The sequence below is a fragment of the Budorcas taxicolor genome, chromosome 1 (genome assembly GCF_023091745.1).
Source record: "Budorcas taxicolor isolate Tak-1 chromosome 1, Takin1.1, whole genome shotgun sequence".
Lineage (NCBI taxonomy): Eukaryota > Metazoa > Chordata > Mammalia > Artiodactyla > Bovidae > Budorcas > Budorcas taxicolor.
Window position 1 is genome coordinate 164,234,155 of NC_068910.1, and position 18,945 is coordinate 164,253,099.

The following is an 18,945-nucleotide window of genomic DNA, read 5'->3' on the forward strand; positions in this document are numbered from 1 at the left end:
TTTCCTATTTGGAATCAGTCTATTGTTCCATGTCCAGTTTTAACTGTTGCCTCCTGACCTGCATATAGGTTTCTCAAGAGGCAGGTCAGGTGGTCTTGTTATTCGCATCTCTTTCAGAATTTTCCACAGTTTATTGGGATCCACACAGTCAAAGGCTTTGCATAGTCAATAAAGCAGAAATAGATGTTTTTCTGGAATTCTCTTGCTTTTTCCATGATCCTGCGGATATTGGCAATTTGATCTCTGGTTCCTCTGCCTTTTCTAAAACCAGCTTGAACATCTGGAAGTTCATGGTTCATGTATTGCTGAAGCCTGGCTTGGAGAATATTGAACATTACTTTACTAGCGTGGGAGACGAGTACAATTGTATGGTAGTTTGAGCATTCTTTGGCATTGCTTTTCTTTGGGATTGGAAAGAAAACCGACATTTTCCAGTCCTGTGGCCACTGCTGAGTCTTCCAAATTTGCTGGCATATTGAATGCAGCACTTTCACAGCATCATCTTTCAGGATTTGAAACAGCTCACCTGGAATTCCATCACCTCCACCAGCTTTGTTTGTAGTGATGCTTTCTAAGGCCCACTTGACTTCACATTCTAGGATGTCTGGCTCTAGGTGAGTGATCATACCATCATGATTATCTTGGTCGTGAAGATCTTTTTTTGTATAGTTCTTATGTGTATTCTTGCTACCTCTTCTTAATATCTTTTGCTGCTGTTAGGCCCATAGCATTTCTGTCCTTTATCGAGCCCATCTTTGCATGAAATGTTCCCTTGGTATCTCTAATTTTCTTGAAAAGATCTGTGGTCTTTCCCATTCTGTTGTTTTCCTCTGTTTCTTTGCCTTGATCGCTGAGAAAGGCTTTCTTATCTCTCCTTGCTATTCTTTGGAACTCTGCATTCAGATGCTTATACATTTCCTTTTCTCCTTTGCTTTTCGCTTCTTTTCTTATACTTTATTGTTATTGTTTTTCAGTAGCTAAGTAGTGTCTGACTCTTTGTGACCCCATGGACTGTGGCATGCCGGGCTTCCCTGTCCTTCCCTATTTCCTGGAGTATGATCAAACTCATGTTGATAAAGTGGTGATGCCAGCCAACCATCTCATGCTGTGTCTTCCCCTTCTCCTCTTGTCCTCAGTCTTTCCCAGTATCAGGGTCATTTCCAATGATTTGGCTCTTCACATCAGGTGGCCAAACTGTGGGAGCTTCAGCTTTCCTATCAGTCCTTCCAATGTATATTCAGGGTTGATTTCCTTTAGGATTAACTGGCTTTTCTCCTTGCAGGCAAGGGACTCTCAAGAGTCTTCTCTAACACGATAGTTCAAAAGCATCAATTCTTTGGCATTCAGCCTTCTTTATGATCTAACTCTTACATCCATACACTACTACTGGAAAAACCACAGCTTTGACTATTATCGACGTTTGCTGGCAGCAAAGAGATGTCTCTGTTTTTCAATATACTGTTTAGGTTTGTCATAGCTTTTCTTCCAAGGAGTGAGCATCAGTCTTTAGATGAAACCAAAAAATACTAACCTCATATTAAATTGGAAAGTGTAGAGAAAAACAAAATAAAATAATTTTTTGTTCAAATAGAGTTTTTTTTTCTAAAAACCTCATCACCTGAATTCTCTCTTTGCCTGCTCTGAACTTCTTCACCTAAGCTGAGTGTAGGTTTATTTATATTGGTAACATGTTTCAGAGACCAATGGCAATTCTTCTTTTTTTTTTTTTTTAACAATTACTTTAGTGCATGCTTCTCAATGGTAAAATATGAATGACACTGAGAATAACTGAGAATCACATTAATACATTCATGCATGGTGCCATGTTCATTTGTGAGGACCTTGCAATGAACACTGCAAGATAAAAAGGCCAAGTATTGGTTTCATATCCATCTATTTTAGGTATGGTGGATGAATAGCTCTATCAAATCCAGCTCCTCCATAGTTTTTTGAATGCTCCTGGGACATTTTTAACTCCTCCTTTAGCTGTGGTTACTCTCTATATGTTGATGGCATGACCAGACACTCTAATATACATGACCCATCACTTTCCCTGCAACTCGACCTAATTTTACTTTTGAGATAACAATTGGACACAATAAAAATATTTCTGATCGCTATCTCAAGATTATAAACTTGAAAAGTGAACTCATTTCTGTGCCATCTCTGTGGTCCTCATTCTGTGAACTGTTCCCTGTTTGACATTCACGTTTCTTCAGTCTTCAGATCCTGCTGGAGTTTATGAAATCCCCTTGAATCTCTTTCCTTTGACCTGTGCCCTCTGCATCGATTTATTCCAGACTCATCATTTCTATGTTAGACTAATATAACCATACTTTAAATATGTCTTTTTCTCTCCATTTTATCCTTTGGCTCTATTTGCATTTCAGCATGCTGAGATGACTACTTTGTTTTTAAAAAATTTTTTGTTGTTTCCACTGTGAACAGTGTAATGTCTGAGGTGCTTTTAAATTTGACTCTAGCACAGCTTTTTATCTTATCTCCCTGCCATGTATATTATGTCTGGACCAACCAGAACTTCTGGCTATGCCACACATGTCTCTCTCCCATACTTTGTGAATATAGTACTTGCTACATTACATATTAATTATTTGTGATGTCTTACTTTCCTCAATAGACAATGGGTTCCTCAAAGGCAGAGATACAGCCTTTGTTCCTGTTTGTATCCACTTTTAGGCAGTGTCAACAATAGAGCACGTGTTGAATAAATACTGGTTGAAAACGACATGCCCATTGAAAAAGCTTATATATTTATTTTTCAACTGGGAAAGGACTATACATTGAAGGAAGCAAGAATTTATCATATGCCCTGATGATTTTCCTCCACTTGTGAAACATCAGTAATCGTTGCCTTGTGTTATGGAAATTCATTTGCTGAAGAATTTTATGCCATGGGTGACTGCCAGAAGTTACAATGCTGAGAAAAATTACAAAAAGGACAATGTCACACCTTAACTATAAGTTTCTTCTTTTTCCTTTTTAGTCCTTAAGATATGTCTAAATACATTTATACCATACTAATTTATGTTTTTAAAAATCTTTTTGTAATTTTATGTTGTCTTTAAAGCTTGGCTATCCTTGACAATTTGAAAAATCCCATACATATGTAATAGGATGTTATAGCCTCTGTCTGCCTGGGCATGAGGAAAGTAGATGTTCCATTTCAAAGTAAGGCTAAATTTCAGGACTTGCAAAAAGGAGATGATAGAAAATCTGTTTTATAATCCTGATTTGATTATCAGCTTCTGCCTGTAATAAACTTTGGGGAACCAAGAGTGGAGTGGATATTGAAAGAGGACTTTTGATAAGTTTCTGCTCTGTCATGTGCCCCATCTCCCTTCAGAAGAGGAAAGCTTGGTACCCACTATCAAAATATAACTTCAGAAATTAAGACCATGATGTTCTATAAATATATTAATAGAATTTACATGTTTATTTAATTCATAAGGGAAGGAACCACCAGGATGGTTAAACTGGTTCAAAACCCTAAATGCAAATGATGTGAAAATTGTAGATGGAAAAAAACCTACCAGTTAATATATTACTTTACAGAATGAGCTTTATGACTAGTAAATAATACTCACACAAAGGAATATTTTCCTAAAGGATAAGATAACCTTTGAGTGGGCTTTTAGAGTGTATCTGAAATGACATGTAGTTATTCCTTTAAATGATTTCCAAGTTTCAGACAAGTTTAAATGATGTCCCTGACCATCATTTAAAGCCTGGCAAGATGTACATCAGTGGGTCCGTGCAGTTGGGGACACAGTGGGCTGGTTTTATATTCCATCTGAGGAGTCAGAAGTACAATTGCTAAGCTGGAAGTTTGCTGGTGTTTGAGGCAAAGAGAGATGACCATGCTGGCTGTCCTGCATTCCCACAGTGTGGCAGGGAAAGTATGAGAGAGCATTTTCTGTAGGTCTGACATGGAACATGCAAAAATGTAAGAGAAAGTAGGTCATTTAAAATTCTCTCCAGGAGAACCACTGAGATCCTGCAGAGAGAAACAGAATGATCAGTTGATGCCTAGGCGTTCAGTAAGCAAAGGTCTAAGAGTGCATGGCGTGCATCCATAGCAAGGCAGATAAGAGGTCCTCAGTGGATGTGGGGGGTGTGTGTGGATGTGGTCTCTGGGGAATGATATACTTTCAACACCTATGAGGCTCACACCAGGCAAGGCAGGACTTTTTTGTTTTAACCCTTACCCTTTCCTGTGATCCTAAGGTAGGCAATCAGTAACACTAAAACATGAATGGATGATGCAAAATGGAAATTCAAGCTCTTCTTAAGGGTTCTGTGACTCCAGGCTTTCCTGCATTCAGGAGGCCCAACCACTGTGGAAAAGAAAAGCCTTAGTGCTAAGTCACATGTGGAGTTTTGACAATTATGTGGGGCTGAACCTTGTTATTACTCATCGAAGAGCTTTCATTACCTGTGAGGGACTAGGAAGTCCTGAGAACCGCCACAGTTTCCCTCCAGATAGTGCCAACCAAGTGCAAAATAATGTTACTTGATGAGTTGGGCTTGCTTAACGGAAGTTATGTGTTTGTGGGGTGTGTGTGTGTGTGTGTGTGTGTGTGTGTGTGAGAGAGAGAGAGAGAGAGAGAGAGAAAATGAATGTATCTTTTCAAGCATGACCTTGCAGTTATTTTTTGAAATCAGTTAGGTCTGTGCTCTCAATTTCTTCACAGTTAATTTTTATCTTTTTAAATTGACTATCTCCAGTTCAGAAAACTTGCATTCAGATCTTGTCTTCAGATCAACACAATAAAGCATGGATTTGCCAAAATCCTCAGGAATCCCATTCCCTCCTTTGATATAGACGTGGCAAACTATTTGCAGAATAGTGTGTCAGTTTTGCTGGTATGTCAGTTAAATGTACTCTGCTTCAGCAGAAAGGATATTCTCTCTCTAGAGGTGTTACTCCTTTTACATGTTCAGTTTGTCACGAATCATGTTTTGAAAGACAAGCACATCCTGTTTTCCACTTTACGATGTAACTTGGCATGGGATTGTTTTCTGGCTCTGTTTTGCTTTGCATAAGCGTGCATGAACTAAGATATTTTCCTAAATATAAGTATGATAATGTCCATCTAAAGTTTTTGAAAAGTGCCAGAATAATTTATACTATATTTTTATGAGTTTAATTTTCTATTGCTCCATCAATATGTTGTAAAACTCATTTTTGAAGTAAAATCAGTGCTGTACAGAAGTGAGTAGGGTTTTTACACAACAGACTGCTCTAGATTGAGTTGGAATTGAAGTTTGTTTACTGCCCCCTCTGTCTGGAATGCTTCTTGCCTTGACTGCTGCATGTCTTCCTCTATTATTCAGAGACTTCTCTGATAATCTAACCTAATTTGAACTCTTAATTATTTCCTATTTCTTGATCCTGCTTATTCTTCAAAGCCCCTGACCACTAATTATATGTTTGTTTATTGTCAAATAAAATGTACATTTGACAACAGGAGGGACTATGTTTTCTTCACAGCAGTATTTTCAGAACCTGGAACAATGTTTTCAGGACCTGGAACTCAAGAAATATTTGTTGAATAAATAAATAAATGAATGGATGAATGAATGAAGAGAAGAATGCTAGAAATAACTTTCCAGGGAATTCAAAGAGCACAGCTGCCTGAAAAATACAGTCTTGCACAAGAAACTTCTAGTAGTATTACACATTCACTTGAAATTTGTCATTGCACTAGATTTAAAGGAAGGACTTGGTAAATTTATACCATGAGCACTAAGATAACCACCATAGCTGCAAAATTACCACTATTTTTCAACCATTTAGCATCTACTGTGGTTTAATGCTAAAAACTTAAATACATTGTTTCATTTAATCTTTCATGTTACAACATATGTGGGCTAAACCAATGGTTACCTTATGTAACCAGTTAAACTGGGCCTTACAACTGACTCAAGATCCCACAGCAGGTGAATTGTGGCAGGACCAGGATTCAAGCTTAACTCTCTCCTCATTTCTAAGCCCAGTCATAGCTGCATAGCTATCATTGTCTTTTCTCATCTATGCTGGTTATAATCTTATACTGTTGAATCTACCAAGTGAAAACATTTGATGTGTTCTTAAATAGATATTGACAGGCACATTAATGTGGAAAGCAGTGTTGCAAGAGTTAGTATTTCAGCTATTGCTGAGGAGTTGAGATTATTAGTCCAGTAATAAGATACAGTGTGGATAAACAGACATTTTTTAGACTGACTGCAGAACAAACCCCTGATGGCTCAGACGGTAAAGAGTTTGCCTGCAATGCAGGAGACCTGGGTTCAATCCCTGGTTTGGGAAGATCCCTGGAGGAGGGCATGTCAACTCACTCCAGTATTCTTGCCTGGAGAATCCCCATGGACAGAGGAGCCTGGGGAGCTATATTGTCCATGGGGTCACAAAGAGTTGGACATGAATGAGAGACTAAGCCCAGCTCAGCAGAACAAACCAGACATCCTACTTGCAGCGTAAGTAAAACCAGAGATTAGAAACTACAGCATATTTCCTGCTGCTGCTGCTGTAAAAACAGAGATTAAAAACTACAGCATATTTAGGAAGCCAAAAATAAGTTCACCACCGGTGACTCTCTGGAAGGAAAAGTTGAGAAGTGTGTTGATTCTCTCTCTCTCTCTCTCTCTCTCAACTATTACACCCCCGCCCCCATGTGTTGTATATTTGATGTAAGGAAAAGAGCGTTTTAGGCTTGTCCAAGACTTAGATTCTAGTCCTGACTTTGCCAATAAGCAACTGAACAGAATGTATGTGAGTGTTCTAAACTGCTTGGGTTAATTCTTCGTGAGTCTGCCATTTGCTAGCTCTGTAATTTTGTGCTGTTACTCAAACTTTCTAGAATATAGCAGGGGCTCAGTGTTAGCCAACTGTTACCCACTCGGGCACAAGGGCACAAAGCTTACAGTACCTGCCCTTTCCCTTTTCTCTTTCTCTTCCGCTCTCCCCTTCTTCCTCCTATTCTAAAGGGCTCTCTTGCTCCCTCTGCGGGCCGACGGCCACAGTACCAAGCCTTTTGGTTGCTATGGGTACCGAGGTAACGCGGTAACCAAGGAGACCAAGGCGGAAGCTTTGGGCTGCTGGCTGCGGCTTGCTAGGGTGACGCCGACGTCTGGGGGCTCCAGGTGGGTCGGCTGCTTGCGGTGGCGGCGGGCGGTGGGCTTCGCAGTCGGCTTAGCGGGCAGCGCGCTGGGTCTGGGTGGTGCAGGAGCGGGCGGGACCGCAGGAAAGGAGACTGGACTCCGGGGAAGCCGGGGGAGGGGGGATGGTGCAGGCCCAGCAGGTGTTAGTTGAGCACCTGCCGTGTGTCTTACACTGGGCCAAGCACGCGGGCTGCAGGAAGTGGCCTGACTTCCGCAGTTGAGCATCTTTTCTCCAAACAAAAGACTTTTCAGGCAGTGATGCTATTGGATTCATGAATGAGGGTGAACCCCAGATAGTGAAACTTGGGGCTTCTTCACATCACTTGTACCCTTTCTATAATGCAGACTGAAGAATGAAGTCTTTTGAATGAAGTCTTGAATCTTGAAAAATTTAGTTCCCTGACAAATCATTTTCACGCCCCTTTTGTAACCTTCCTTCTGCCTGGGCAGCCACATGCAGGCACTTCATTCTTAGAAGTCAACTCTTCCCAAGTAAAGATCTCGGTGAGCGGTGACAGATTCCTGAGAAATCTGAAGCTGTGGAAGTTTTTTCTTCCTCCAGTCAGCGTTAGAGGAGCTCAGATATATACGTTCACTTACATGTGTTTATATATGCAGAGGTTGCAAGACGTTGAAAAAGTATAAAGTTGGCTACCCAGGATTAGAACTATGCTAACTATGTTTATGGAAGACGAAACACATACACACCCAAACATACGCACACACACCCAAACATACACACACACACCCAAACATACACACAAACCTACCTCTGCTTCCCTCTAGCACCTTGTCTAGAGTGCTAGAGGTCTGTCCTGACCTCCCATAATATTGCCAGCTGTGTCACAAATCAATTATTTGAAAGAATCTCGGTCCTTTATTTTCTTCAAATCGCTTAATACTTCCCACATTTACTTGCTTTTAAATTTTTTCCTACCTCCATCAGAGTATAAGTTTAATGAGGGTTAGTACTATCCTTGCCTGGTTCACTTTGTTCCTCAGTGCTTTACCTGGTATATGACACATGGAAAAAAAACAAAATGATCTGTTGAAGTAGAAAAGAGGGTGTGTTTGTTTTAAATTTTTTTTCCATTGGGTAGATTATTCATTGAATTTAAAGCAGTGGGAAAGAATTAAATACTAAAAACTAGCACATTGTTGGAGAAGGCAATGGCACCCCACTCCAGTACTCTTGCCTGGAAAATCCATGGACGGAGGAGCCTGGTAGGCTGCAGTCCATGGTGTTGCTAAGAGTCGGACACGACTGAGCGACTTCACTTTCACTTTTCACTTTCTTGCATTGGAGAAGGAAATGGCAACCCACTCCAGTGTTCTTGCCTGGAGAATCCCAGGGACGGGTTTAGCCTGGTGGGCTGCCGTCTGTGGGGTCACACAGTCGGACACGACTGAAGTGACTTAGCAGCAGCAGCACATTATTACTGATAGTACACTGTGGGCACTCTACTAATTGCTGGGGATTCAAAGTTCAGTGGTAGGTCTGCCTTCAAATATTTGGGATACTTGGGGAAATAACCTTTATATAAGCAAAGCAGCAAAAAAATAAATAAATAACATAAGATAGCATATAGTAGCAAATGAGTGTAATACACATTATTACACATGTTCTTACAGGACAGAATCTCACTTCTAATGGAAGAAACCTTCATGATAGAGGTGGCCTTTGAACTGGGCACTGACAAATAAGGGTGATGGGCTGAAAAAGTGGAAAATAATGCATAAGGCTTAGGAAGGTTGGAATGTATAATGGAGGATCTTAACTACTAAGCAGAGTAGCTAGGTATTTTTTCCTTGTGTTTGGGGGGAACTATTTAGAGACTAAATACATGGGAGCAATTTGACATGCACTAGGGTTTCAGTGGTGTCTAAATAAATTGCTGTAGAATTTAGAAAATAGTTGTGGTTAAACAGTTCTTTTTATGACAGGTTAAGTTACAATAGTGGGAAAAATTTGAATGATATAGATTAGTGATTTTAAGTTGTAGATTTTAAGTCCAAAGAGGATCTAACAGGACTGAGAATAAAATCATAATTTCTGGTTTGTCACCAATCTTTGATGGGTGCCTTAATTTTTCTAGGCCTGAAAGATATTCACAAGAGAACACCTTGGATAACAGCGGCATGTATGAGAATGGATGGGAGAAAGAGACTATCAATATATAAAAGGACTTAAGTTTCTGAAAGGTATGGTTTATAAAGTTATAACATTATATGTAATCATATAAAGTTTTTGTTGCTATAGAGGTAATAATAATTACCTAGTACTTTATTATTGTGCCTTTCAAATGACTTTTTAAGCTCCAGAAGAGTTTAAGTCTGCCCCAGAGGCTCATTATGTTAAAAACAGACTTGAAATCAGAGCAGCTATGAATAAAGCCGAGCCTTGCTGCTCCCCTCACTCACTTCTCAAGGTAGTTTCTAAGACTACCCCTTTCCCTGAACCCTGAGCTCTCTGAAGCCCTTTAGGAGCTCACAGCTTTATAGCCACGAATCAGAGACTTTTGTTCTATATTCTGCAAATTAGGGAGGAGGAGGCCCACAGCATCTTACACTGGATAAACAAAGAGGCTCAGACCCCTCTTACACAAAGGTCTCTTGAGTGTAAACTCGGTATCTTTTAATATTATCATTTTTATTTTATATAAGAAATATATTAAAATGTAGTTCATTTACAGTGTTGTGTTGATTTTCAGGTGTACAGCAAAATAATTCACACATATATATATATATATATGCTCTTTTTTAGATCCTTTCCATTATAGGTTATTACAAGATATTGAGTATAGTTTTCTGCGCTATGCAGTAGGTCCTTGTTGGTAATCTATTTTGTATATAGTAGTCTGTATATTTTATCCTTTCTCTTACCCTTTCCCTTTTGGTAACCATAAGTTTGTTTTCTATGTCTGTGGGTCTCTTTCTGTTTTGTAAGCAAGTTCATTTGTATCATTTTTTTAGATTCCACATATAAGTGATATCATATGATGTTTGTCTTTTTTTCTCCCTGGAGACTCAGACAGTAAAATTTCTGCCTGCGAAGAGATGCAGGTTCGTTCCCTGGGTCAGGAAGATTACCCTGGAGAAGGGAATTGCTACCCACTCCAGTATTCTTGCCTGAAGAATTCTATGGACAAAGGAGCCTGGTGGGCTACAGTCCACGGGGTCGCAAAGAGCTACACACTGCTGAGCGACTAACACTTTCACTACTTCACTTACCATTATAACCTCTAGGTCCACTTCATTCCTTTTTTATGGCTAGTAACATCCCATTGTCATTTTCACAGAACTTCTTTTCAGTTTTAGAAATTATTTTAAAAGGATATCTTACCCCTTGATGTAAAGCCGAACTTTTTCACATAGAAGGTAAAAAAAGGGTGACTTGGGTACCATTTAGTGCTGTGAGGGAGTGCTTAATTATCTTAATTGGCTGAAATATTGAATGCAGCCATGGTATTAATCCCTGATTTGCTTTCAGAGCCCATGGTAGGAGAAAATGACATGTACTTATTTAGTAGGCCACTCAAGCACAAGATATTATGGTATGGATGTGCGTTTATAGTCCTTTCTTTAGCTTTTAAAAAAGATGTTAATTTTAAAATATTATATATAACATAATATTATATTTTAATATTAAAATATATTGCATATGTAATACATATGTATTTAAAATAAGGATCATATCAGACAGATAAAATATTACCATTTTTTATTAATTTAAGCAGTTTTAATTAAATTCATTTTCATTTAATATTTCTTGCTTAGGTCTGTAATTCTTAGTACTATGGTAAGCATTTTAATCTATTCAAAACAGCTTGCTTATTAGACCCCTTTAGTGTGTGCTAGAGTGAGGAAAAATCCTTATTTATTGACTTTTAAATCTTCAGGTCTAAGATTATCTGGATGGTTAGAAGAATCAACTAACCTTAGAAAAGATAAGTTTTCTATTACATGAAAACAGTGGTTTCCCAAATAGCCCATTCTGCCAATGGTGTGATGGTAAATTGTCTTTGCCAAGGGCAACTTTTGAATACTTTGAGTTTCCATTAGTAAATTTCTTGGTTCCATTTTGTGGTGGCAGGCCTAGACCTTTGGATTACTTTCCCAAAGTGGGAACTTATGAAAAAGGATCATTTAGAACATCATAGGCTGGAGGGTTCCCTTTTCTCCACTTCCTCTCCAGAATACATTGTTTGTAGATTATTTTGATGATGGCCATTCTGACTGGTGTAGGTGATACCTTTACTGTTGTAGCTTTGATTTGCAGTGCTGCACTCAATATGCCAGCAAATTTGGAAAACTCAGCAGTGGCCACAGGACTGGAAAAGGTCAGTTTTCTTTCCGATCCCAAAGAAAGGCAATGTTAAAGAATGCTCAAACTACCACACATTTGTACTCATCTCATACGCTAGTAAAGTAATGCTCTAAATTCTCCAAGCCAGGCTTCAGCAGTATGTGAACCGTGAACTTCCAGATGTTCAAGCTGGTTTTAGAAAAGGCAGAGGAACCAGAGATCAAATTGCCAACATCTACTGGATCATGGAAAAAGCAAGAGAGTTTCAGAAAAACATTTATTTCTGCTTTATTGACTATGCCAAACCCTTTGACTATGTGGATCACAATAACCTGTGGAAAATTCTGAAAGAGATGGGAGTATCAGACCACCTGACCTGCCTCTTGAGAAACCTGTATGCAGGTCAGGAAGCCACAGTTAGAACTGGACATGGAACAACAGACTGGTTCCAAATAGGAAAAGGAGTACGTCAAGGCTGTATATTGTCACCCTGCTTATTTAACTTCTATGCAGAGTACATAATGAGAAATGCTGGGCTGGAAGAAACACAAGCTGGAATGAAGATTGCCAGGAGAAATATCAATAACCTCAGATATGCAGATGACACCACCCTTATGGCAGAAAGTGAAGAGGAACTAAAGAACCTCTTGATGAAAGTGAAAGAGGAGAGTGAAAACATTGGCTTAAAGCTCAACATTCAGAAAACGAAGATCATGGCATCTGGTCCCATCACTTCATGGGAAATAGATGAGGAAACAGTGGAAACAGTGTCAGACTTTATTTTTGGGGGGGCTCCAAAATCACTGCAGATGGTGATTGCAGCCATGAAATTAAAAGACACTTACTCCTTGGAAGGAAAGCTATGACCAACCTAGATAGTATATTGAAAAGCAGAGATATTACTTTGCCAACAAAGGTCCATCTAGTCAAGGCTATGGATTTTCCAGTGGTTATGTATGGATGTGAGAGTTGGACTGTCAAGAAAGCTGAGCACCGAAAAATTGATGGTTTTAAACTGTGGTGTTGGAGAAGACTCTTGAGAGTCCCTTGGACTGCAAGGAGATCCAACCAGTCCATCCTAAAGGAGATCAGTCCTGGGTGTTCATTGGAAGGACTGATGCTGAAGCTGAAACTCCAGTACTTTGGCCACCTCATGTGAAGAGGTCTTGACTCATTGGAAAAGACTTTGATGCTGGGAGGGATTGGGGGCAGGAGGAGAAGGGGACAACAGCGGATGAGATTGCTGGATGGCATCACCAACTCGATGGACATGAGTTTGAGCGAACTCTGGGAGTTGGTAATGGACAGGGAAGCCTGGTGTGCTGTGATTCATGGGATCATAAAGAGTCGGATACAACTGAGCGACTGAACTGGACTGAACTGAACTGAACTGAATAATGAGCAATATTGATAATCTTTTCATGTATTTTTTGGCCATCTGTCTATTGGTGGGAATGCAAACTGATGTAGTCATTATGGAAAACTGTATGGAGATTCCATAAAAAACTAGGAATAAATCTACCATGACCCAGGAATTCCTCTACTGGGCATATACCCTGAGAAAACCACAATTGTAAAGGACACATGTACCCCAGTGTTCACTGGAGCAATATTTACAATAGTCAGCACATAGAAGCAACCTAGATGTCCATGAGAGATGAATGGATAAAGAAGTGATGATGCTTTTATACAATGGAAAGTTAGCTATAAAAAAGGAAAGCATTTGAGTCAATGTAGTGAGGTAGATGAACCTAGAGCCTCTTATACAGAGTGAAGTCAGAAAAACAAGTATCATACGATAACACATATATATGGAATCTAGAAAAATGGTACTGATGAACCTAGCAGAGAACAGACTTGTGGACACAACAGGGGAAGGTGAGGGTGGGATGAACTAAGAAAGTAGTATTGAGATGCATACACTATCATGTGTAAAATACTGGGAAGGTGCTGAATAACACAGGGAGCCCAGCCTGGTGATCTGTGATGACCTAGAGGCGCAGAATGGGGAGAGGGAAGGGAGGCTCAGGAGGGAAGGGACATATACATATAATTATGATTAATTTGCATTGTTGGATGACCAAAATCACCACAACACTGTAAATTGATTTTTTACCAATTAAAAAATAAATAAAAAGAGAAACAAAAACAAACAAAATACATGAGCCATTCTGGGTCATATTGTATATATGTATCTGGGGGAGAACAAAGTTGAGGACAGAAAAATGATGCAGTCTAATAAATCAGGTAACGAGAAAACTTTCCAAGCAACTACTGAAATTTTGCTATTAAGTTATAAGAAAAAAATATTGATCAAAGGACATATGGAATTATGAGGTTTGCATAATAGTTTATCTGTATTCCCTGGTTCCGTTAGGAGACTAAAGTTTTGTGCTTTGCTATTCTTCCTGCTCGCGTTGTTATATCCTTGTTGTCCCAGGAAAGGTAACTAATTCTCTGTTGGTTTTAGGAAAGGAAATAGGCAGAACAGCATGACTCACAATTATATTTTTCCTTTTTTCTTCATGTGAGAAAATTGACTCATGTGTGTGACTTGATAAAACCTTTAATTGAGAAGAAGCCTTACTAATTGCATTCAGTGAAGTGAAATGCCCACTGAATAAGCCTATTTATTGGTTAAGTAACATTATCAGCAGAGCTCTAAATCTGAATTATCTTACCCTAATGAAATTTACAGATTTTTCTTTCATTTATTTCTGTCTTCATGTATCCGTTCAGCTTTATGCCTAATGTGCATACACATATAAAATTGCATTGCATATATCAATGCATAAATGAAACTAAGGCAATTTAAGTTATTGTAATTAATCAGACATATTAATTTGGGGGATTCTTTTTTTTAATGGTAATGATAATGATTACATTATGGAACTTTTCATGGAAAACTTACTGACAGCAGATTGAGGATCTGGCAGTTGGATTTCTGATAAAAACCAAAAAAGGATATATAGAATATGTTACTCTATGTTCTAGAATTTTTTAAAAGATATCTTTTGTAGCCTCTGTTTGATAGAAATGAGACGAAAGTTTTACCTACACAGAAAGGATAGGAGCAAACCAAACTTGGTTTTTCATTCCTGTGATTTCTTTAGTTCTCTTTGACACTGATTTCAGCTTTGAAATACAGGATCGGGTGGTGGATAAATGAGTCTGAGTTTGATGTCTCTCCTAGTACTTTCTCCTTTCAGAATGTCCCACGGTATTGTCTTTATTTGTGTGATTTTTCCCTTTGATTGTGAGCTCTTTGAGGGAAGAAACCATGTCTTATTTACCATTGTGACTTCAGGACTCGCAATATGCCTCAGAAAGGAGCAGCTGAATTACTGTTGATTGAAGGCGCAAATAAACCTAGTCTTATGATAGAGGCATTACATTACTTACAATGTAAAATTATGTTGTATAATTCCATTTTGGAATTCTCTTCAAAGAATAAATTCCTTCAGAATTTTCCCAAAGTAGTAAAAATCTACCCTTCCAGGCTCGATTTGATTTCTGGAGGCAGAGTAATTTGAAACTAGATTTGAGTGAACAGAATAGTTGCTCCTGCTGGACAGTATCATTTTTAGTTTTGAAGGAGGAATAGCAAAGTAGATTTGTTTGTTTGTGAACTCAGCAGACAGTCTCAAAACAGACATTCCAAAAATGTTTTGATCAGTGGTTGCATCATTGAAATTATAAAATAATCCCCCAGAGATTTGATTCATTCGATTGTGTGGACTTTAACGTTACAATAGATTTACATTTGATTACTCCTATTTTATTACACTTGATACTCTATTTACTCAGGGTTGGGAAGATCCCCTCGAGAAGGGAAAGGCTACCCACTCCAGTATTCTGGCTTGGGAAATTCCATGGACTGTATAGTCCACGGGGTCACAAAGAGTCAGACATGACTGAGCGACTTTCACTTCACTCACTGCTACTCTGATGCCGTCTCTCCTGAGTCTTTGAGCAAAGCTTCCAGATTTATTTCCTGTTCTTCCTTATAAAATTTTCACACTGAATTAAGTAAGTCAGACAAAGAAGGAGAAATATCATATAACATCCTTTATACGTGGAATCTAAAAAGAAGTGATACAAATGAACTTACTTACAAAACAGAAAGAGACCTACAGACTTGAAGAACTAACTTATGGTTTCAGGGGTGGAGAACGGATGGGAGAAAGGGATAGTTGGGGAGTTTGAGGTGGATATATACACACTGCTGTGTTTAAAATGGATAACCAACAAGGACCTACTGTATAGCACATGGAGCTCTGTTCAATGCTGTGTGGTGGCCTGGATGGGATGGAGTTTGGGGGAGAATGGTTACACGTATATATGTGGCTCGGTCCCTTCGCTGTTCACCTGAGAGTGTCACAACATTGTTCGTTAATCCACTATACTTCAGTGCAAAATAGAAGGTTAAAAAAAAAAAAAGTTTTATCAGGGACTCTCATTAGCTACATTCTGTATTCTGCATTCCAAATGCTTTAACTAGGCACTTAAGTCACCCATATTGGGCCTCAGCCTATGTTTCCAAATTTACCACCTACTTTCCCCTCTGCATTCAAGAGCTGCTTTCCCCCCCGCAGTGAGCAAAGTTCATCCAATCCACATGTGCATATATTAGCCTCCTTTCACATTAAAGCCCCAGGTTAAATGCTAGCCAGCTTGATCTCTGCTTTGGCTCCCTTCTTATATCTGTACATTTCATAGCCTTTTGTAATTCCTACCTTGTTTTATGGTGTTTATATATAGATCTTTTGTGCCCTGTTTGACTCTACACTATGTGAGCCAGAAAGCAGATCTTCTCCTTGAGTCCTTCATATCTCTCAGTTTAGTGCTGTGCGTATAATAGAGCCTGAATAAATATTTGTAGGGGTTATGAGCACATATATAAAATGATGGTATCAGATAGTTTAAGCATTTATACTATGGACTCTATGATATTGCCTCTTATATTTAAGAGTGTCTGAACTTTGAAAGTTTTTATTCATGTAAAAATCTAATAATTGTGCATATTCTGTGCTTAGTTGCTCAGTTGTGTCCAACTCTTTTGTGACCCCATGGACTGCAGCCTGCCAGGTGCCTCTGTCCTTGGGGATTCTCCAGGCAAGAATAGTGGAGTGGATTGCCATGCCCTCTTCCAAGGGATCTTCCCAACCCGGGAATTGAACCCAGGTCTCCCACATTGTGGGCGGATTCTTTACCAACTGAGCCACCACGGAAGCTCAGTAGTTGTGCATGCGATTCAGTAATTCAGCGTTACAGAGTAAATGATTCTAGAACCCCGAATAACTAGGATACTCAGGAAATAGGGTGTTCTGAATAATTTAATTTTCTGGTTAACTTGGAGTTAGGCAAAAAATCTTTTTTTGTTTCATTTCTTGTTGAAAAATTCTTTCTAAATATGCTAATTTCTGATTGTAGGCAGAGTATTGTTACAGTTTTTTGATAAATGAGATTATTAGACTGCCTTAGGGTAATTACTGCATACCTTAATTCTTATTTTACATTATCTCATATATATATATATATATACACACACACAAAGTTTTTGATCTTGAATTGTGTTTCTAAGGTTCTTTTCACTATATTTAGCTCTGGATTTTATTTTTGGCTGGGAACAAATATCTGATATGTATATTTTTGTAATCTTAATCATAGAAAGAGTCAGAATATGTGCTCTTTTTTGTTTTAATGAATTTATTCTTCACTTTCAGTTGAATGTTTCCACAGTCTTGTGCTTTGTAATTTTTGGTAAAATTTTTGTTCCATCAGATATGTTATAGCTATAGCTATATTAGTATGTAAATATTTGTATAACTTATATTTAGCATATATAATAATTTCTTGTTGCTTAACCTTTGATTTGACCTCTTCTCTCAAAATTATTTCTGGTTTAAAAGTTTTCCTGAATTATATGTAGTTTCAAATTTGTAATGTAATCGTTTTACCTCTGAAGTAATTCTTTTGCCTTTATTACTTTTTCAGAAGTTTTCAAAAATCACAATAATCTTTAGGTAATACTAAGAAAATCATGAACACCAAAGATTTTGTGGTTCTTCCACGGGGAAAACCTGGAAATTCTGTAAAGCTAAAATATAAGTAAGTACATATATGTTTATTACTTAAGTAGAAGCAGTTGCTAAAGTTTCTATATATTATAATTTAAATACTTTTGATGTGAAACTGTTAGAGTTGAAGTTAAAATTTGTCAATTCTCATCTTCATTTTCTTCACATTGTTCTATTTTTATAAGAGAGTAGGTTTGAAATATTATAAATCTATCATGGTTTAAAATGAGGACTAAAAATATTTATGTCACAAGAATCTATGCGAATTGGGATCATCAACTATTGAAGCAATTTAACAGACAGTTACTAATTTTACTAACACTTATTCAAAATTATAAAAGAATCACCCTGAAGAACTGAAAGAAGTTGAATTTGAGAGAGACTGTCAAGGTGAGAAACCTTTAAACAGGGAAAAGAAATCACTAACTACACTGAGCCTTGACTAGACGGATCTTTGTTGGCAAAGTAATGTCTCTGCTTTTGAACATGCTATCTAGGGTGATCATAACTTTCCTTCTAAGGAGTAAGCATCTTTTAATTTCATGGCTGCAGTCACCATCTGCAGTGATTTCGGATCCCCCCAAAATAAAGTCTGATACTGTTTCCACTGTTTTCTCATCTATTTCCCATGAAGTGATGGGACCGGATGCCATGATCTTCATTTTCTGAATGTTGAGCTTTAAGCCAATGTTTTCACTCTCCTCTTTCACTTTGATCAAGAGGCTTTTTAGTTCCTCCTCACTTTCTGCCATAAGGGTGGTGTCATCTGCATATCTGAGGTTATTGATATTTCTCCCAGCAATCTTGATTCCAGCTTGTGCTTCTTCCAGCCCAGTGTTTCTCATGATGTACTCTGCATAGAAGTTAAATAAGCAGGGTGACAATATACAGCCTTGGAGTACTCCTTTTCCTATTTGGAACCAGTCTGTTGTTCCATGTCCAGTTCTAACTGTTGCTTGCTGATCTGCATACAGGTTTCTCAAGAGGCAGGTCAGGTAATGTAATGTATCTATTTCAGTGCTACTCTCTCAGTGTGTATACCAATGGCTGATTCATGCTGATATATGGCAGAAACCAACATAACATTGTAAAGCAATTATCCTCTCATTAAAAAGTTCTAATGAGGTGGATGAAACTGGAGCCTATTATACAGAGTGAAGTAAGCCAGAAAGAAAAACACCAATACAGTATACTAATGCATATATATGGGATTTAGAAAGATGGTAACAATAACCATGTATGCAAGACAGCAAAAGAGACACAGATGTATAGAACAGTCTTTTGGACTCTGTGGGAGAGGGAGAGGGTGGGATGACTTGGGAGAATGGCATTGAAACATGTACAATATCATATATGAAACGAATCGCCAGTCCAGGT

At 38.4% G+C, this 18,945-nt stretch overlaps 1 protein-coding gene across 1 annotated transcript in view; it reads left to right on the forward strand.

Annotated features, from left to right (window-relative positions):
• Positions 1-17,531: 17,531 nt before the first annotated feature.
• ZBBX (zinc finger B-box domain containing) overlaps positions 17,532-18,945 on the forward strand; it is a 112,008-nt gene continuing 110,594 nt past the window's right edge. Inside the window, exon 1 of the mRNA XM_052647281.1 lies at positions 17,532-17,599. Coding sequence (XP_052503241.1) covers positions 17,532-17,599 — 68 coding nt within the window. The remainder of the gene's footprint in view (positions 17,600-18,945) is intronic.